Here is a 22,702-nt window from a genome sequence, read left to right as displayed (position 1 = left end):
GTATCTACTCAGGCATTACAAGATAGAAACTTAAGTTGTCTTTTATTTTTCTATGAGGAGTGCATATGAATATAGTAAATATCCTGCAAACAACTGAAAAGTTGGTGATAAGCTTTAAAATTAATGCTGTGGATTAAATAGGAAGCAATCTCCAAGCACATTTCTGAAAGATTTTTACAGATGCGAGGTCACAACCATTGTGTGCATTTTGCTGATGTCACTGCTGTGAAATGACTTTTTCAATACCTAGCAGTGATTTATAGGACACTTGTCAGTTTGTTTGTATTAATTATATGTGTGCATACTGGAAACAATAGGTGGTGTACATGTACGTGTCAGCATAAGACGTTTTATATATTGGTAATATGTAAATCTGGATTGTACATGGTAGTCATATGTAATTATACATAACACGTTTTTTCATGTATATTCTAGATGTCTGTCTTTGGAGAAGGCTAATATTTGTATTCCAGCTGAATTCTCTCTTCTGAAATTTCATTGTTTTAAACCTCAGTGGCAGTAACAGACTAAGAATAATATTGAAAATGTTATTAAAGCACCTCAGTGGCAGTAGTATGGAAAAAGAGAATGTGTGGGTCAGGTTTGAAGACTCTGAACATATGTGAAGTGAGAAAGAAAAATTCTTAATGGTTGAAGAGAGAATAATATAATTATTTCTAGAAGGTGATTTTCACTTGATAACTTTCAAGTACTAAAGGATGTCATTTTGTACTAAGAGGGTATGAAATATCATGAAATTCATTTTATTGTTCATTTTACCTTGGGCTTTCAGTGTTCAGTGTTTTATTTTACAATCTGGTTCCTCTGTGCAACTTTGCAAAGCCAATATTTTGATTTTAAAGCAAATGTATTATATTCAACATTGTGTATCTCTATATTTACAGTTTTAGAGACTCTGAGTTTTCCCGGGACTTTCTTTTATTTGATGGGTAACAGAGTAATGATGAGTAGATGTATCATATGGGATACTTTTTAAGTAATTTGAGGAGTTATTTTCTTTTTTAAATTCAAGGTAATCTTCTCAATTTTCTTCTTTAAGAACGAGGTAGGATTTTTTTCTGTGCTTTCAAGTTTTTTCTGCATTTTATACATTTTTAAGCAACTTTGTACATTGTCTGTTGTAAATTTTTAAGCAATTTTTGTAAACTTCACATACATGTAGATAATATGTAACATTTTATAAATTATTACTATTTCCTTCACTGCTTTTCTTCCTACAACTAAGTTATAGCCCATCTGTTATGAGGCTTGATAATATATGTTAATATTTTAAACCATTTTATGAAAGATGTATGGTATCCTTTAAGAATGAAAATACATCTGGAAATCTGAATTAAAATGGTGATTTTTAATATTGTATTATTTTCCTTTCAATTGTTTCAGATAAGATATAGTAACAGAAGGACTAAATTTTATGCAGAAGAGTTTGTGAATAAATATTTTCTTGAAAGAAAAATACATACGTGTGTACTTACTTGAACGGAAGTTGGAAGATAGAAGTAGAATTCTGCTAATAATCTTCCTTATTTAACAGTGAAATCTGAAATGCTGTCTGTAAATGAGTGATTAACTGCAAATATTTTCCTGAGACGCGTGTGCTGCAATGTTTTGCCTAATAGAAGTCAGTCCTCTGAAAAAAACCAAAGGTACATTCATTGCTCTGAAAGCAATGCCTCCTATTTATTTTCATAGAAACTGCAACATATACAGAGAGCATAATAACACTATTTGGTGATGTTTTGTAGCTGAAAATTTGCTCTAATTTTCAACATACTCACCACCTTACTGTGCTCACATCCACTTTTTGGTCTCCATAAACATTCAGCAAACATCAATGAATGTCATTGCGTACCATTTTTTCCATGTGGAAAAATTCAGTGACACCCCTTTGCTTGATATGTACTTCCATGTCAGATGGTATTCTGTCAGACTGCCCCTCTGCTGCCATTTGTCATATGGCAACAGTCTTCAATGGAATACTGTCAGGAAGCTTCCACCTCTGCTTCCATTCCACCAACATCTATCTCTAATGTTGTGGGCCAGCATAATAAAGTGGGAGGCATTACTTCTGGAGCAGCCCTTGTAGATCAGACAGTTCCATAGACTTTGCTTCTTAAAGTATACTACTTGAACTGAACATTCTAGTGTGCTATGAGGAAAAAGTGGAAATAAACTACTAAATTTAATAGCATCACAAAAAGCATGACCTGCTTAAGCTTATAGTCTCTGGAAACGTCTTAAAAATAATCTGTGTTTTTCAAAAAAAAAAATTAGTGATAAAGAAATTGCTAAATTGCTGAAGTAGTGCTATGCACAGCCTTGAAAGTTATCATTTAAATGTTTAGATTCAGTAGTAGTGGAGAGAATAACTGGCAATACCAGTGAAGTATTGAAATATGTTCTCTGTTTTGAGTCTCACAAGAGAAGCACCTGCTATTTTCAGACTTCTGAAAAGCTATAGACTTCTGTAGCAAGCAGCGTTATTGGTTAAACGTTTATTAATTGTGACAAGAACACCCAATTTATTTCAGTACTCCAACTTATTTACTGCTCTTTCACCTTTGTATTTTGTATTGAAAAAATAAAATGAATATTGATAGAGTTAGATATTGATTTCTAAATTTATAACCTGTTCTCAACCTGGAGTCAAAGTCACATACCAATAGGTTTGTGTATATTAGTAGCAAAGGATGTAGATTTACTTGTACAGCAATGAGAAACTATTGAAGCAAGAAAGTTTGAGCAACACAGTGCATTATATAGTTTGAAGAAAGCAGGAAATAATGTTATGTATGGATTGTTAAAACCTGGTAGTGAAGTCCTAATCTGTTTTGTTGTTTTTTTTTTTTTTTTAATTTTCTGGATTTTGGATGCTTGATGTAGCCCCATCTGTGTATTAATTGAGCTTAGGCAGGTAATTGGTTTATCAACTGAAAAAAGATCGAAAAAAAAATTGTTTACTTTCTACAATTGCTTGTAAGATTCAAGTGTTGTACATTAGAAGTATCTGTTTTTGCGCACCTCCTTCTGTGGAATCAATATTATTTCAGTCATTCAGAAGTAAAATTTGGCGCCAGGTTATTTTTAATATCTTTATGCCCTCTTTGTCTACTTGAGCAGTAGAGCTATTTCAGGTGACATACTGACGTATTTCACTGCAGCAATACAACGTCCTCAAGTTTGTATAAAAGCTCTTAGGCAAGCCAATATATCATCTTGGAAATAACCCTACCAAAACTGCGTTCTGATATCAATGAAAATAATAACAAAACAAACAACAACAAAAATTGTATGGAAGAGAAAGGATATTCTCTATGAAGTGTTTATAGTTGAAATGTGTACATTGGAAATGCTTCTAGTAAACAACCAAGATTACCGATTTAAAGTCTCTAGCAGATGCTACAGAATTTCAGATGCCATGATATATTTACTCCAGTTTCTCTCCTAGTGACTTTGTCACCTTCTGTAAAGATTTTATTTTTCAATCAGCTATTTTTTTCTTTTTTGTTTGTTTGTCTTTATATGAGATGCTTCTAAACCTTGCTTCCTGAAAGAAATTGGTTTTTTTGGTGAGCAAATTCTGCTTCAAGTCTGAAGGATGTTAATAACTTAATTTAAAGAGTGTAGAAAATTGGATCCAGAATAACAAAAATGTTAAGTTTTATTTGTATGCGTTATAAATAACCATTTATTTATATTTGAAAATGTTCTTCTATATCTGGTGTTTATTATTGTGCTTTGTAGTGTGGATTTGCAAAATCTAAGTTTAAAAAGAAAGGTATCTTGTAGTTGAAATACAAAGAATTTACGTATTAAATATGTTATTGTGCATCTTATAGACAACTTAATATTGATAATTTTTATGAAAAGCAAACTTCAAATATTATGTCTTTATCTATTTGGAGTGTTGCATGCTATGTTACAGGCTGATACAGACTGAAATAACAAAGTTAAAACTCATTAAAAAAAAAAAAGCTTTTCAATGAAAAATATGACATTCTTAATTACAGTAGAAACATTGAGCACTCCTATCGTGCCATCATGACTCACTTTAACAAGGTAATCAAAAGGGTGCATGTTTTCATTCCTTTTTAAAAATTACCAACAGAACAGCTAAGCAAACTATTTTGCTGATGCTTAATATGTCATTATTAAAAATCAGACCTGAATATTTGCAGTACCAAAATGATGATTTGAAAAAGATTGTGATTACACCGTGATAACAGAGGTTTCTGAGGGTGAGTTTGTGGTGAAGGTCAAGTTACTGAATAGTTGCTAAGACAGGGAAGGCTTTTGCTGACTTGAATGAACTGTCAGTAGATTTCCAAAACTCTAGACAAACTATTTTATGCCTACTTTCTTCTTAGCTTGATTCATGGCTTTTCTACCTACTAAATGTACAACTCTATCAACAGAAATCTCTTTTCATAGAGCAGTTACAACACTGGCATGTTGTGAATACTCTCTCTTATCGCAGTACACCAATTCTTATCATCTTTTATGAGTTACAAAGCTTATCTACCTGAGCATCCAGCCTATAGATATATATATATTTTTTTTAATGCAATTTATTTCTCCATGAGATGGAATTTTAGAGGCTTTTTTTTCATTTTTTCACTAAGTCAGTTAAAAAGTGAAAGATCTGGGTGTACCATGCATTAGAAACAACACTAGGTACTGTAAAGAAACAGTCCTCACAGAGGAGCCACCTCCATTTTAAATGCTTTAGGGAGAGCTTTTTTTTTTTTTTTGCTTTTTTTTTTTTTTTTTAATTTTGTTTTGATTTTTGCTTGATTGTTTTGTCAACCACTCAGATGCATTGATAGTTTGAGTTCCTGATCTTGGAGAATAAGGGCCTGGCAAAGAGCAAAGTCAGGACTCTGAACTTCATGAGAGCGGACATCCATCTTAGAAATTAGTGGATGGGATCCCCTAGAATACTGGCCACAGGGGGACATAGGAACGGAACAGAGCTGCAGCGCTTTATGGATGCTTTTCTGAGAGCAAGAGCTTGCAGGAAAGGCAGGAATCCAGCATGGCTGAGCAAGAACCTGATGCTCAAATTGAGAGAAAATAAGAAAATGTACAAACAGGGAAACTTGGCCTGGAAAGAATACAGAGGGTAGCCATTTGGTCACGCAGAGATTGGATCAGGAAAGCCAAAGCACAGATGGAACTGAACTTGCATCATAAATTGTTCTTGGAACGAATAACTTAAATGTGAAAAATAACAAGAAGGGGTTCTGCAGGTCAGAAGAGACGAGCAAAGGAGAGTGTACCCTCTCTGGTAAATGAGAAGGGAGAAATGGCTTCAAAAGACATGGAGAAGGCTGAGGTACTCAAGTTATTTGCCTTCCCTGGCAATTGGGCTTCCCATACTTCTCACAACCCTGAACCTCTAGATGAGGCTGGGGGAGCATTATCCCTCCCAGTGTGAAAGTGGAGCAAATGAGAAACCACCTCATGAGGCTGTACAAGTTTGTAGGGCAACAACATGCATCTCAGGGTCCTGAAGAAACTGCCTGATGTGGTTGCCAAGCCATGCTCCATGATATTTGAAAAGTTGTAACTGTCAGGCAAAATCCCTGGTGGCCACTAAAGGGGACCGAAAAGATCTGGAGAGGCTTGAAAAGTGGGCTCACATGAATCTAATGAGGTTCAACAAGGCCAAGTGCAAGGTGTTGCACTTGGGTTGAGGCAATCCCTGGCATGTGCACAGAAAGAAAAACTCATTGGGAGCAGCCCTGCAAAGAATGAATTAGGAGTCCTGGAGGACAAGAAGCTGGATGTGACCCAACAGTGTACACTTGCAGCCTAGAATGCCAACAGCATCCTGGGCTGCATCAAAAGAGATGGCAACAGGGAAAGGGAAGTGGTTGTCCTCCACTCTGCTCATATGAGGCCCCATCTGGAGTACTGCATCCAGGCCTGGGGCCCCCAACACAAATTCAGTGCAGAGCTACGGGAGTGGGTCCAGAGGAGGGCCATGAAGAGAACAGCTGAGGAAATTTTGATTTTTTTTTTTTTTTATTGTCAACCTATAGCTTGACATTATCACTGCTAAGTCCACGTCTAATAATTGCATTCTGAGGTCTTCATTACCAACACAAGGATTGCAGTTGGCTTGTATAAGTGACACGATAACATTTTAAAGAGAAAAAGTGCTGCTGGTTGTGGTTATTTTTATATCTTTCAAATGGAAATGGAGAGTTCAGCATCTTCCCAGGCCTTCATTTTATTAGAAAGCTCTCCAAAACAAAAGTCATCTAAGTTGTATTATCATCTATGTATTCTAGCCAGAAATCTTAGTAATGTTCAAGTTTTTGTTCTTCATGTTTATTATTATATACTTCTTAGTAAAGTAGCCTCTAGCAGCAGTGTAGATATGGGCCCTGAAAAATAGGCAAATGTTTATTTAACCCATAGTAAATACATATATGTGTGGATGTATTTGACTAGTTTCAATAAATTAAGCTTCATCTTTAAATTTAATGTGGCAGAAGATAATACTCTAACTACGTAGGCACAGCATCAGTGATAGAAGTAATTATTACCCATTAGCAGTGGTATCCTGGTGTTCCATCCAAATTTGGTTTAAGGTTATTCAGAACATAGAGGCATAGTCCTAACATCCATTTAATCCTCAATCTCTCTGCTGGAATTAATAATAGGGCTATCCATTTGGAGAACATTTTTTGTGGTTTAAGTTCTTTCTCAGCAGGATTCAGTGCAAGGTTACAATTATTTTCATACAAGTTAGAGAAAACTTATCAGAAGAGGGCAATTTTGGCAAGTGTTGAGGGTGTTGTGCAGAACTTTAGAATTTTCCCTGGTGGAAGCACTTCTGAAATACTGTCCAGTGACTGTCAGCATAGATAGGGGAATAAAGCTGGCCTCATTTGGACCCCAGTGAAAATACAAATATGAAAATACAAATATCAAGAGATTCTCCCCTACCAAGGAATAAGCAGAATTCTACTAATTCTGGCTTTTTCCAACCAAAGATAATAGAGCTTGAATAGGCAAAAGAATACACTTCACCCACAGTGTGGCCCAGTCAAGCAAGAAAGGGGAAGAACACTTGGGAGTCCAAGTGATCTGCAATAATGGAAGACCAGTTAAACCAGTTCAGTGTCCAAATTTCCATCAGTGTGTGGATTTATAATTGGGAAGGTTGGAAATTAATATAAAATCTAGGGTTTGTACTACAGGATGCATCTACCCCTGCTGCAGTTATGCAACAATTACTTTTAATGCACCTAGCAGTGAGATGATAGGAATGAAACTGTAGCAGCACAGACGTTGAGTTCTGCTGTGGATGCTGGGTGGGTATGAAGGCTTCCAGCAGCTGAGGTTCTAACTGCCTTCTCTGGTGGTTTCATCTCTATAGTGGCTAGAGTACAATGCAATGCAAGCAGACTTACCTAAACGTAATTCTTAGGCTATTATTGAGGCATAGTCCTTACTACCTCATTTTGAGGCATATGTGATAGTTTAGTCTAACAATTCAATCTCAAATACTTATATAAATAATGCATTATTTTCATATCTGGTTTTCTTTGTTTGCTTGTTTTTGTTATATTGCCACAGCATAGTAAATTGTGAAAACCACTAGAGGTACTGATTTAAAAAAAAAAAATCACAGTATGGCTGCCAGACTCTGTACAATTATCCAAAACAGCTTTAAGAATATAAATATCTGGGTAGTCTGATTCCCCTTTTTTTAGTTAGAGTGAACATAGCAAAGATGCACTGCAGTAGCATGTTATTTTGATTACATTCCTTCTAAAATGTATTGTGTATCAAGATCAGTCCCTACTGTTCTGAGCTCATCTGTCTAGTCAGAAATCAGAAGAGAAAAAGAAGAGATGGAATATTAAACGCTTTCAGAAAATGAGGGGGAAAGTGCACTAGCTTTTAAAGTGAAGCAGCATGTATCGTTTCGCCTTCCATTGGCTGTTTATCCAACATCAATACAACACTTTAGGAGCCAAATTACTAAACAAGCTGCCAATTAGGCTTGCAGTCAGCTGGATAGATTAGTGGCTAAGAGAGGCAGATACAAGATTTTCATCTCTTGAGCCAATTACGCAAGTGAATTACCATCCACAATGCACCTTGGAAGATTTGAGGTAGAAAGACTGACTGCTGTGATAGACGTGAGATCTAGAGTAGGGGGTAAGGGTTAGCAGGCCATGTATTGCAAAAATTACCCAAGCAAAAAGAGATCCTTCTAGGAAAGGATTTAAAGGATTTAAGGCTGCTGAGACCGATAGAAAAGGAAATAATAGTTGTGGAATGCTCTGCTAAGTCATTGCTGTTCTACTCCCAGGTCTTAATCATATAAAAGAAAGATGAAAGGCCAGGACTGTATTTCTGTACAGTGTCATTTTCTCAGAACTGTTTAAAAAAAAAAAAAATTTCTTAGCATCACAGAAGTTCAATGGCCAGAGATGAAATTACTTCAGTATGCCTTAATTTGCTTCTTACAGCTTAAAAATAAAAACAGTAGTGCTTTTTAAAATAAGAGTTATTTAAGAGATTGAACCTAGCTGAATTCCAATTTTATTGACACATATTTAAACCAAACATACTTGATATTAGTCTTACCCAGAAATTGGACCATACAAATAAATACTGTCACAATTATGGTTGATAGGGTCACAGTTCCTTTATTATTCTATAATACATGATAACTTAATTGGTGAGCTTTTAAGTATTTTACAAGAAGCTTTTAGCAAATAAAATGTATCTGTCTGATCAAAACTACGCATAGGCTCATTGTTTCCTGCAGAGGAGCATTGTTTCTTAAATATGAAGCAAATTTAAAACCTGAACTTTTGCAAGCTGTTGTATCCAAAAATGATTAAACAGATGTGGAGCCTGCAGCAGCATTAGACCTCTGATCTGATTTTAGCTTACAGATGGAATTAAATTAATTCATGGCAATCACTGTAAAATCAAGGGTATGGCACTGAATGCTAGTGTACTGTTTAACCAGGACATACCTGTCTCAACAGCTGTTAAGAAAAAATTGCATACCTTTATTTTTCATTGAAACTTGCCTTTAATAACATCATAAATATCATATCAAAAGTTACATAAATGTGGTGAGTTTTTTTTTCTCTTCCTAGATTTGTTTCTTTCTCATCATATTCCATGTATGTAAGGTCATATGCATTATAAATGTAGACCTTGAAGTGTGTCTATTCATGTGCACAAATGTTTGAGGGTAGGGCTTTATAAAATTATTATTCAGGCTACTAGCATTGCTGAGTGAAGGGATGCAAGTGGAGGAATTTTTAAGTACTATCCTCTCAAGCAAGCTACTGTTCTTCAGTATTAGGTCCTCACTTGTGTGATGGTAACTAGTCCTGCATGTAGGCTTCTCATCTGAAAGTTCAGGAACCAAATATATATAATATATATAACTGAGACATTTTCAGGCTGTAAAAAGAAAAGACTCTACATCGGGGATTCCAGCAAATTATTAATACAGAAACTTCCTCATAACTCATGCAACCCCACAATGCCCCATACAGCAATAAACTTTGAAAAATGCATCCCCTTCTCTTTTGCTTAATCTGATTTTGCATAGTTATGTTTTGTGAGATGACACAATGCGTTGATTTTGTTCTTGCTCCTGGGTGGGTCAAGACTGAACACATCCCAGAGGTACCACAGCCCTTTTCAAGGCCAATGTGCTTGGACCATTCTCTCTAAAAGGCCCTACTGGCTAGTCCAAGAAGTGCCCTAGGCTTGAATTAAAAACTGAACTTGAAGATGAATATTACAAGGACAATTACCGATTTTAATTAGAAAATTAATGCCCAGAGCATATGAATTGGGGGTCAGGGAAATAACAAACAGTGTAGTGTGATTTTTTTTTTTTTAAGACTTCTTTTCGATCATGCAGCGGGTCGAAGATGCGGAGATGGTTTTATTTTGTTTTTATTTCTGATTGACCATGAGGTGGAGGAAAAAGGCAGTTATGAATACAACTACCCATGTTCTTCTGATTCAGAAAAAAATTTACATTATAAATTCATATCCCCGCAATTCTTATTCATCATTTGAGAAATTTAAGGCAGACATAGAAATGTTTATATAAAAGCTGACTATACTGCAAATGATTTGCATGTATTAAACTTTTTCAAAATTGAAATAAAAGCTATTCATATTTACATTATTTACATGAGAGTAACATAGGCAAGTTGTGTGGCTTTTTGCTTTTGCTTTATTATTGCTGCTATAGAAAACCTCCAAGCACTTTACCCTTTGGACAGTGCGTGCTGCTTGATTGTTTGCCCAAAAGGGAGTGTGGAAGCCAAGTTTATGGTAGTTTCTGCTCTCTCTTTTTGTTGTAACTTGGCAAAGTGTAAGAATGGAACAGAAGGCTTGAGGGCAGGCCTTGGTGTTCTGATAGGAAATAGAAGTGTATTCAGTGGGGAAAAAAACAATTTTTATATGCATTTCTGATGTATGTATGTCTGTTGAAACAAAAAGAATTCTAATTTTCCTGTCAGTTGCAGAAAGAAAACAATGTCACAACGAGCAACACTAAGAAAAAAATTTACAAAATAGTAACATCCAATTATTTAACTATATCATGATACAGATTGTTTCTTTGTGCGTTTTTTTGTGAAGTTGCTCTGGATTTCATGAGAATTAATGTTCAAGTACAAAGGTATGTATTTCACAGGAAAAATTATGTGGATTTCCCCCCAAATGGACTAACAAAAAGCTGTATATTTTGACTCAAACTGTGCCTTGCATGCCAGCCCAGCAGCATTTGTCTTTGTCTAAGCAATATTACGAATGGTTTAGTATTTCCAATACTTATATGTTATGAAATATACTCTTACTTTTGTTCTTTCTTGCTTGATGGATCTCTTGGATCTTTCTTTCTTTGGAGTTCACTTAATTGTTCTGTGGCTACTGAAACCACACACCATTTCTTACCATGAGTTGCTGTGAAGAGTGAACCAAAACAGGCTTCCAGGATTTTACCTGTGAGGTTTACCTTTGCTTTTGTTGAACCATTGCCTTTCTTCTTTCTGTTTTTTTGACCTAGAAAGTATAACTAAGAAGGTTGCAAAGCCTGTGTTGTGTATGCCAGGCAATGGCAGGGACTTGACTGTATGAAAATTGCCTCTGCCTGTGGGGGCCTGAAAAGAAAGGAAGTCTTGGTCATTGAATTCTGTGCTGGTCAGTTCAAGGGAAACCCTCTCGGGGATGAGAGTCTGCTGACTTAAAAGCCTTTTTTAAGTCTAGCATTAAGCATAGCTTCAAACTAGTATTAAAGAATGCCTTCTCTCAGTGCATTTCCCTTTTACTTTGACTCGAAGACTGAGGTACTTGGAAGCTGCCTACCTTTCATGTAGCCACTGTTTTGCTGAATCTAAACGGATCTGTAGTGAACTGTGTTTGAGTACCATAAATTCATCAACTCAGTCACCATAATGCGCCTCTTCTTTTGAACCTTTATCCCCCCCCGTTCAGCTTTGCTTTTGTTTTGTGGGTGTTAAATGAAGCTTTTCAGAAGTGCTTGTTCAACTTTTGTTTTGTTCCTGTTTAGTAAGCCAGCTACTTGTCTGGTAAATTCTTGACTGAAGACAACATAGCCTTCAAAAACAAAACACCATGGACTCCTCCTAAAATATTTTTTCAGAAAGTAGCAGGCTAGAATTAGCATGTAAAAAGTTAAGCAGAGAATGTCTGGTGTTGGGCATCTGGTGGGTTTTGTTGTTCTCTTGTCAGGGGGAAGGAGTATGCTGTACAAAGATAAAAACAAAAACCAACCACCTACATGCAATGGCTGGTGCTAGCTTAAAAGTTCATTCTTAAAATTTTGCCTTTTGTGATGTCATAAGAATCACTGCAAATTCTTGAAACTAATATAGTTTGTATTCCTGATGCAAGATAGACACATAAGGGAAGGTTACCCATGTGTCATTTCCAGAAGTCTATCTTGAGGAGCTTGGAAGCCTGGAGAAAAAAAAAAAAAAATGCTTTGTCATTTGACATTCACATTTCTTTTTGCTATTTTCATAAGAAAATGAATGTTAAATTACACTTTGCAATCTTGATGGTCTTTTCTGTAGTATATGTGAAACTTTCTACAGTTGTCTAGGAAGAAGCCTGTAAACATAATTAAATGTTGTTGAAAATACCAAAAAGTGAACTGGACAATATCAAAACTCTTGCAATTTTAGTAAAACAGAAAGTGAGTAAGGATATACCCATATTTCAGAATATTGGACCTCTTGTCTATATTATAATCTCTGTAGAAGCTGCAAGTGTTTAATCAGAAAACATTTGTAGTGTTTATTGAAAGTTATCTTGTTGAGCATTGATAATATTGCTGAGGATGGATAGCTGGCCATGATAGTATGGTGTGTCTCTGCTTAATTATTGTGTAGGACAAGACTTTTGTGTAATCTAGCCCTTTTATTGGTAGACTTGAGCATATGATGCATATTCTTCAAGACTGATGTAAAATCCACTGTATTGGAGTAAAAAGGATCCACAACAGTGTTTGTCACACTTAAATAATGAGGGAGTCAGAAATATTGAAAATAAAGTGAAGCCTTAGGTTGCATTATTTGGACTCATGCAGTCAGGAGGTCAACATATGCAAAGACAGCCTGTTCTAGCAACCTATTAGATGAATTAGGAGAATAGAAAGGTTTAAAGCTTTAGAGGAGATTATCCTCCTTTTCTCCACATGGCAGGCAGTGCTGATTAATGCTGTGTGTTTCTTTAATCTCAGGGTTCGTAGGTGAAAACACCCAACCAATCCCAGAAAACAACATTGGAAACCGAATGCTTCAGAGCATGGGCTGGACTCCTGGCACTGGCCTTGGACCAGACGGGAAAGGGATTGCAGAGCCAATACGAGCCATCCAGAGACCAAAAGGACTCGGCCTCGGATTCAGCTGACAGAAATGCACTTTGGCTGTCAAGTGAAAGTAAAGATTGAAAATAATTTAAAAAGACAAGAATTGCAAACTTGTATTATTTGTTATGATCAGCAAGTCCAGTTGTTCTTCTCTCAAACATCACTGAAGCCTGTGTGCTTCACATCAGCTACTCCAGCTGCAAGGTACAGCCACAGTGACAGAACCGGCATTTGAATCTAATTTTACAATGGTGCTAAAATTTACAAACACTTGTACTTTTTTATTTCCTCTGGTCTTAAAGTTTGTATTAAGTAAAAAACTCAGTGTATTTGCTTCTTTTCATAGAACCTTCTGACACAGCAGATTTTAGTATATAAGCAATTTTTTTTGTAAGTATAATTTCATCTCAAGAGCCTTGATAAGGTTTGTCAAGGAAAATTGAAGTTTATATAGTAATTGTGTTTTCCCCCTTTTCAGGCCAAGTTTCCAAACCTGATATTTCTAGTGTTTAACAGTGTTTGAGGATAAGCTGTCATTTTGCCTGTAAGATATACATGTTTTCTGCTGGAAGGTGATATGTTATACAATTTTGTATAAGAGCATGAAAAATGGTTTTGTCATCATAGGAATGCCATTTCAACATCATTATCTGGCAATGTATCACTGTCTTCCACGTTCAAGCTCAAAAGTAAAGCCTTTATACTTGTTTTTACATTTGCAGGATTATCTTTTTTCAGCAGATATTTTAAAATTTTAGAGTTTATTCTGAGTGTGGTTATCTCTTTATATGAATAATCCTTAATGTGTCTATACTCAAGGATATATTTCAACTTTGAACCAGAAAATTGTGTTTTAAAGATGCCCCCGTCAGTGTTAATATGCTGGGATTTGGTATTTTAAACAATGTAGTGTTCAACATTTGTTTTGTGATTGTGCTGGTACCAGTGAGCCACAATGTTTAAGGAACATAAAGTAACTGAAAAAGGAGAAGAAGTGAGATTAGGATGGAGGAAAGGAAGGAAAAAGATACTTTGATAGCTTCTTAAACATCCAAGCTAGCAATTTAAAATCAAGAGGAGTCATTAAGTGTTTTAATCAGTATCCTAATGTATCTAATATCAGCAGAAGTAATTTCATTAAGCGGCAACCAATCAAGCTCCCAGGACACTATTGGTCTGTAGTATAAAACAAATTCCACTTTAAAATTGAATGATAGGGCTGAAGAAAACAGTTGTGCAGATGGTATAAGGAGAAAATATTGCACCTGCTGTAGTAGCTAGAAATATTTACTTTGATTGTAGAGGGAACGGGATTTGGTTCTTCAGTTTCTTTTTCTTCCCTGTCCTTGCTACCAAACTGCTTAGAAAAATATCTTAAAGATTATTGCAAAGATAATTGCTGAGAATAACAGGAGTGCAGCTTCCTTCATGTAACTGAAATAGTGATGAATTTTAAGAACTGTTTTTTTCACTGATTTTTTTCTTTCAGATTCACCTTTCTTTTTTTTTTCTTCCAGAAAGGCAATGCTAGGAAATGTAGCAACATTATAACATGGAATTTTCTTAAAAATTTTGTTGATTCTTTCCAGGGTGAGTACTGTCAATTCGGAAACTTTCTTTCACAACTTATATAGTGTAGACTAAAAGGTTAGTACCTGTTCTTGTTCTTGATGATAGCTGAGTGCAGATGTTCTATGAGTTTCAGAAGAGCCATTTATTGTTCTTTGCATCCTTGATATCATTGTGAGGTTTTGCCTTTTAACAATACAAGAATTTTTAAACAGACTTGGCATTTATAATCAGTGCAAACTTTTTATGGAAAGTTTTGGAGCATAGGATAATGTATGTTGGACACTTCTAATATCTCTTGCATACCAAACCAAGTTAAATACATTCCATACCCAAAGAGTTCCAGGGCCATGTAATTGCAGAGAACCTGGAATTCTGCAGGCAGCAAAGGTGCTCGCTTCTGTATTTGTTATTTACAGTAATAGATTTATATGACACACTCCCATTCTTTCAGTGCAATGCCTGCAATTCTCTTAGTGCGACCATCTAGCCAGTTCCTTATCTTGTGAGTCATCCATCCAACAATTTCCATTTTTCTCCAGTTTGGCAGTCAGGATGTCATGCAGGACTGCTTTGCACAAGTCCAGGTAGATGACATCAGTTGTTCTTGCTTTATCCACTGATGCTGTAATTCTATCACAAAAGGCCACCAAGTTTGTCAGACATGACTTATCCTTGGCGAAGCCATGTTGGTACTACCAGTCACCTCAGCTTTGTTTTCCACGTGCCTTAGCAGGACCTTCAGGAGGATCTGCTCCATGGTCTTGCCAGGTGCAGAAGTGACACTGACTGGCCTGTAGTTCCCTGATCTTCTTTTTTTTCCTTTATTGAAAATGGGGGTTATGGTTCCCCTTTTCTAGTCAGTCAGAACTTCACCAGTTTGCCATGACCTTTCAGATACGATGGATAGTGGTTGGCAGCTTCATCTGCCAGTTCCCTCAGAACCCACGGGTGGGTCTCATCAAATCCCGTGTTTTTTGTTTTATATCAGTCTGCTAGAAATTATTAGACACTAAAACCGGTCAAATTGATTTTCATACGGAGATAAGTACACCTTGACTGTTTTCCAGCGGATATTTTTAGATGCCACAGCTAACAATCAGGTGTAGAAGAAATTGATTTATTAGAATATTTTAATCTCATTTTTGAGGTAATTTAATGCAGTAAAATTCCCAATCAAAATCACATCATTTTATCACTTCTCACAGGTGTGATTTATGATATTCTGGTAGTGTAACTTTGCACAATTAAGGCTAGCATTAGGAGGAAAATAAAAAACAAAATCATTCTGGTTTGTTTTGTTTTGTCTTTTATAAGTCACTGCAATGTTTGTTGGCTTTAAAACAAGTTGAAGTACCTGGTTATTTTTCTTCAGGATTTTCCCATGCATAACTTAAAATCATCTTCTATTTAACTTACAATCATACTTGCTATACAACTGGTTCACATTATTTTACAGTACATGTAAAACTATTCCCAATAAGAATTCGTACTGACTATGATACTGGAGGTTTTTATGCCTGCATAAATATTGGTTCATCTTGTATCTAAAAGTTACTATCACTCAGCAAATTTTTTCCTTTAGGTGTTTGATTAATTGGTAGTTAAGCTGTTAACATAATATTCTGCCTATGCAGAATGTTTAGTAAAAAAGAAGACACATCCAGTATTATCAACATCACACTTTGCTACATTCCATTGTGTTTCAGAGTTCTGTGAATTAAGCCATTAACTGTTAATAAAAGAAACACATGAGCAGTTGCTGGCAGAATACTGTTTTTAAGTAAATATTTGTTGAAGTCAGAGAAGCGTTATCGATATGCTTATTTTAACAAGTTTGTCCCTGCATTTGTCTTTCTTCAATTAGGGCAATAATGGGTGTAGAATGGCAGTAAATAGCTAAATAATATGTATTGAACGCTTTGCTTTAACAGCACAAATGCAAGATGAAATAAAATAATTAGACTCCACGGGTTTTGTATGTTCTTTTCTTTAAGTTGCCCTTTTCAGTGACGGCGTTACTGCTCAGGTGAGTGCAAAAGCATTGTTTCTGAAAATGTGATTAGGATTGCTAATATCTTGTAGCAAGCACATGTATATTGTGCTAACACTGTTTTAGTAAAAGTATTGTACCTCCTTACCAGTACTTTTCCACATGGTTATTAACCAGAAAACATGAACCACATCACAAAATGCCACATATAAAATATCTGCATTACTTTTGTTATCATATTCTTCTGGGATGTTTAAATACAAGTCCTCTTCATTCTTTAAGTATGTGTATGCTTTGATAGCTGTGACATGATTGTGCTTTCTCTTCAAGCAGGACTCCAAAACTGTTGCTCCAAGAAGAAATCACACCATTTTTTTCTTCTTTCTGCTCCCTGTGCTGGGCAGTAAAGGCATATCAAAAATGGGGATCCCTTCCCTCTCTTACGCTGTGCAGTGAGGAGGCTTTTTAATTATGCTTTAATTGATAGCAGAGTTTTTGGGAGCAGGGGCATAGCTAGTACACAGCATCTGCCAAGGTGCCCACAACAGAGTCCCGTACCTAAAGGCAGTATGTTCAGCCTGCAGTGTGCAGCATAGTGAAAACCAGAATTATTTCACTGTCCATTTGTTCAGCTCTAGAGCTAATCTAGCATGTTAAAAGAACACCTTGTTTTCGGTTTGAGTTCTTCCTGGAAAAGTTTTGATGCAGCTACGTTCGTCTGTTTATTTACAGACACAGTACTTATGGTTGTGTGTGTGTGTGTGTGTGTGTGTGTGTGTGTGTGCGCGCGCGCGCGCGCGTGTGTGTTTGCTTAATGACATTTCTGTTCTGGAAAAAGTCTTGGAGAATGTACAGCAATTTCAGTATCGATATTCTTAAATGGTGGGCGGTTTTTTGCTATAGAAACTGTGTGAGCTTTACCAGCATAGATTGTTTATCTATGCTATACCATATATACAGACTTTGGTAAGATCAACAAACTTTTTAATATGTCTGCTTTGAGTCGTTGTGGAAAACTTAACTAAAGCAATGAAAATTTCATGGCTAACCTGCCAGTAAGATAATTCTAGTGGAAATGCATAGGCTTCCTGTGGGTCTTGGGTGTCCTTCAACAAAGCAGATACTGGAGGTATTTTGGCCAATAGATTGCTTGTTTTGAATAGTCAGTCTTTAAGTAAAAAGCTGAGAATGAAAATTAGATTATCATTCAGAATATTTGATTATAGGTATCTTCAGCTTAGTGTGCCTTAAGTCTTCAGTGTTGTTCTTCCTTTCCTTTTTTCTGAAAAAGTATAACTATATATGTGTTAAGTGATAATTCCCCATGTTTTCTGTCTCAAAATATTATCTCATGTCTATATTAAGTGGCAGGGCTCCAGATTTTCTGTCATTTGTACCAGACTAGTGAAGTTGCTTTTCATACCTCACCTGGCCAATTTTTAGACTGGCCTACTCCTGCTCTTGTGAGTTATTTTTTGACACTTTGACACTTCAAACTTGAATTTTCTTCAGCCCCACCAGACTACTATTACCCCAGCCACAAACTGATGAAGACTGGAAGACACGTAACTTTTTCTGAACTTGAGTATCTGCATTGACTTCTAGATGTGAAGCTCCTCATAGGTATAAAAATAAGCATGCATAAAAGTGTTTGCAGACTTGAGGTCTTAACTTCCTTCCCTGTTATAGATATGGATCCTCAATTTTCCATGGCAACAGAGTTCCCACAAAACCCTAGAGTCAGCTGGATCATACTGGACTATCTTTAGCATAGAGTTTCTTCAGAGCACCTGTTTGGCTGCTGTACCTAGTATTGGGTACAGTAACTAACTAATTCTGTATGTGCTATGTAGTCTTTCATTCCAGCCAAGTAACAAGAATAAGGGAAGGAAAAAAAAAAAAAAAGTTTTTGATTCAGTAAGGAAATAGCAGAAAGGTGTAAGTTTTAGCAATTTGAAATTGCTCAAATTTCAATGAAAATAAGCAAGGGAGAACATGCATTAGAACTATGCAGAAGGAGCATGTCCCAAATATTTTCTCCAGTGAACAAAAAAAAGGAAGCCAGCAAGAAATATATCATTTCAATGTACATTAGTTTCCACTTAAGAGTATTATTATTAGTGATTAAAAAACACATGATACAGGAAACTCAATTCCACAAGATGTACTGGCTCATTTAGTAATTGAGGTAAGTTCTCATGAACTTACCACCATTAATTCTTCAGTCTTTCTCACTGAGTCAGCCTAGCTTATTCTGCCCTTGTCCACTGTAAAACTCCATCTTCTCAGGCATCTCTTATTGCTCCCTTGTTGTCTGTGTCAATGAGTTTTGTTATTGAACTGTGATTTTATTTTTTTTTTTCATTTAACTTCCTTGGAAATTTCATGTAACACAGTTTCAATATATTTTCATATAACCTAGATCCTAGATTGCAGTGATGGAAAAAGGTTCTTTGAAGAATTAGGATTAACGGTCTTCAATTTTTTCTTCCATAAAATGTTTCTCCATTTGAATCCTTGATTTCACTTAAGATTCACCATCCTCCCATTTGTTTCTCTTTCGCAAAAACTTGGCTGTTTTCTTAGAGAGTATTGTGGTGAAAGAGGCAGGAATTTCTTCTGTTGCATTTGCAGGTACCAAGTTGCAAAATTTCTTCTCTGTAGTTTTGATTTCAAGAGTTAAGTATTAAATTTGGATCCCATAAGTGTTGCCTTAGAGTTTTTCCAAATGTTCTAGCTTACTACAAGCATTTGAATGTTGTACAATTTGTAGAATAAAATAAGTAGAACATTTATCTAAAATTTTCTAAATGCCAAACTTTTGGTGTATATGGTGGTGGGCTTCATACTTCTCGTAGTAATAGATGTATTCTACAACATAAAGTGTACGTACACACAACTAATGCTAAATGTACAATTCTCTTGACCATGGGCAGCAATAATAGTATGTTAACCTGGATTAAAGACTTCCTTAGTTCTGGTGTAGTTCAATGATGAAAGCTGCCATGGCAGCAGTTTCCACATTTTCAGCTGGTGAGGACTCTTGCTGATAGCCAGTAAGACAGGTGCTCCATGATTTCTTTAGAAAATGTTGAAATGACATGTGAAGGACAGTGTTTAGGGCATCTTCATTTAGACCCAGTGGTAATTATGTTACTTGCTACTGTACGTGAGGAATGTGAGTGGTCTTTACCATGAAAAGCTTGGTTTCTGGTTCTTCCTGATCGCTCTAGTTGCTGCTCTACAGTGTGAAGGCTCTGAAGGCTCACCCAATAGCCCAGAGACACATTGACTTTTATGGAATAATTGCTTCAGGTGCAAAGGTGAGCATGTGGAGCACCAGTGGCTGAGACCAATAATATTACCAATAATAGTATTACTAATAATGTCTTCCTTAAGTGAAGGCTTGGACTTCCAACATGGGTAGGAAGTCACAATATGCTGCTCATAGTGTTTAATAGCCACTAACATGGATTTTTTTTCTTCCTGGCACAGGCTGCCAGGAGGTGGAGAAAAAGCATCTGGATGATGTTTAAGGTTCATATATTTGGCAGGATCAGTTCATTATAGATGCACATTTTTAGGCAAAGGTTTGAGATAGGAATTGTTTCTAGTGAACTACTACATGACTGATTGTATGGGACCATAAAAAAAGGGTTACAATGGCCATGGCGAGGGAAGCTTGGAATTTTGCCACAGTCTCGAATAGTGGCTGCATGAAGAATTTTGGCCAGAACCCCATTCCTGTGCTTTCTTTGGACCTGGCGAGTCAAAAAGTACAAAATTAATTAAAAATAATAGTAATTTTAAAAAGCATTGTTTTACTGTGTGGTAGAGCAGGTGAAGCCATTTGCCTGTTTATCTAACGAATAAACACCCATACATTTTATAGATGTAGATCCCTGTAGAGAATAATACATAAAATTAGGAAAGGAAAATTTAAATATGGGACATTTTGTTAAGCTATCAGCCGTGTACTTCACCAAAGTGTCACAAGACGTTTGGTTCTGGTAACCTGCAATACATAAAAGAGGTGAGGTGTTTCTACACAAGTCAATAAATCTGCAATGTATTGTTTAATATTCCACCTTTATGTAAACGTAGCCAGGTTTTTTTGTTGTCTTCTTCCTAATCAGTGTTAAAGTGCATTTAATAGCTCACTTAAGGTTGTCATCCATTACTATGAGTTACTGTTGGATCTAATTAATAGAGCTGAAATTATTTTGTAATGAGAATTTGAAGTATTGCAGTGTTAAAAAAAGAAGAAAAAAATTGCCATTCACAGCTAATTAATGTTTAACAATGCAAATAAGCTGATAATTATTTTTCAAGTCATAGAAAAATTCTGTGACACTTCATATACCACCTTTGTGATCCCAATTGTTTCCAAATAATGCTTTTACAGAGAAATATTTGGAAGAGATTTCCCTGGAAAAAAAGGCAGATTTTCAGCACACAAGGAATAAGAGCTGTCCTTTTGTTCACTGGGAGCCAGAATCAGCAGCTGTTTCTTACAGTAAATACTGATGGAGGGACGGAAAAAAGTGAGGGTTTGAATGTAGTTGGAAGAAGAAAATCATGTGAGATCCTGGCCAAAATTTCCTGTCTGCTCCAAGTCAGCTGCTCTTCGGTCAGTGCAGGTCTTACAAATGCAGCCCAGGTAAGCTGGGATCTCTTGGAACCATTATGATAAAGATGCTAACAGCAACGTGATGCTGTCATTATACTGAAGTAAAATGCATTTTTATCGTATACATCGTAAATCAGAAAGGAGGAATGCTGGCAGTCTGGCTGTGTAAGAGAATGTGGACCCATTTCTCATCACTGTTAACTTTGGCAAATGAAGTATGCTATTAGTCTTTTGATTTTTAACCCAATTTAATAATATTTATTGCCTATTCAGATGTCAATTTAATATCACAAAAAATTTTATATATCAAAATTTATCCTGAAAGTGTTTTTGTTTTTTTTTTGTTTTTTTTGTTTTTTTTTTGAGTCAACCAGTAATAAATACTATTTTATTTAGCAGGATTATATAATATATAATCAACTGACAAGTAAATCACGCAGACTAGCTGCTGGCATACCACTCAGCACAGGCGCATCACTTTGTACCCCTGACATTTTAAGTAGGCCCAGATTTCTCTACAGCAAGACGATGCCATTAGCTGCCAAGGGTGTGATCTACTATTACCACTTTGGGTTTTATCTACACATTAGAGTTGTCTTCTATCTTTGAGTTGTCAGACAGCATAAATCATCCTCCAATTTGCAGATGCCACTTGCTCTGTTGCAGAAGTGTCCTTCAGTGTTACTTCACTTTTCCTGCAGGTGAGGTGTTCCTTGTGGCCACACTGTCAGTAGACCACATGCCCCCACCTCATGCCTTTACTCCAGGACTGATGGCTGCTGACATAATGATCCACAAGCTGGTATCAGCACCTCTTCCTTAAAAATTGAGTTAGTTTTTTTGTGGGTTTACAGTTTATATGAAGCTTTCTGATCATGGCCCGGATGTTCTTCTGAGAGTCTTCTACAGTAATTAATGCTTGTTCTGCTGAAAGTCACTACTTCCATTTGTGCACTATCTTGCAACATTCTGCCTGGAAAACACAAATTATTTGTATATTATGTTCATTGCCACAGGGAAGGAAGAAGAACCATGGAGGTAATATTTTTTTTCACTTAATAATTTTAAGTTGAATTCATTAATTTGTGGAAGAAGGGATCTGACTGAAGACTTCTGAAAGTTTGGGGTTGGCAGAGCAGGCCTGGAGCATGGAGCAACTCTTCATTGGGCGCAACTGCACTGTAAGCTGTAAAGGAGGGAGGAAGGTCTGCAGGCCAGCAGAGGGCTGTGTTCAAATATTTCTGCCCTCGAGGAGGGTGGGTTGTGGATTTGCTGTTGTTACTTTGACTTAATAATTAAAGTATTGAAACCTGTTCTCTACAGATATTTCATACAGATTTACTCTAACGGTGTAATGACCGGTATGCCGATCATGGTCACAGATTGGGATTTTTATGGATTCTTTTGCCATCTTTGATATCTGCTAGGAGGCTCTACCTGGTTGCTTTTCACGTGCCCTGACATGTTCCACATCCTGCTACCTATGTTTTGCCTGCCCTGCTCAGGTCAGAGCAGTAACTAATGATTGCTGCAGCAGCTCTCAGGTTAAATTTGTAATTACAACTAAGCTTTTTTTTATATTAATAGG

General features: G+C 36.2%; 1 protein-coding gene across 1 annotated transcript in view; it reads left to right on the top strand.

The window, feature by feature from the left end:
- The window catches only part of GPATCH2 (G-patch domain containing 2), a 100,435-nt gene extending 83,974 nt beyond the window's left edge, over positions 1-16,461 (top strand). Inside the window, exon 10 of the mRNA XM_042893343.1 lies at positions 12,794-16,461. Coding sequence (XP_042749277.1) covers positions 12,794-12,963 — 170 coding nt within the window. The 3' untranslated portion in view covers positions 12,964-16,461. The remainder of the gene's footprint in view (positions 1-12,793) is intronic.
- The last annotated feature ends 6,241 nt before the right edge of the window (positions 16,462-22,702 follow it).

The sequence above is a fragment of the Lagopus leucura genome, unplaced genomic scaffold, assembly GCF_019238085.1.
Source record: "Lagopus leucura isolate 7727_CA_CO unplaced genomic scaffold, USGS_WTPT01 Super-Scaffold_73, whole genome shotgun sequence".
NCBI lineage: Eukaryota > Metazoa > Chordata > Aves > Galliformes > Phasianidae > Lagopus > Lagopus leucura.
Note: the sequence above shows the minus strand (reverse complement) of the source record. Positions and strands in the feature narration are given on the sequence as shown.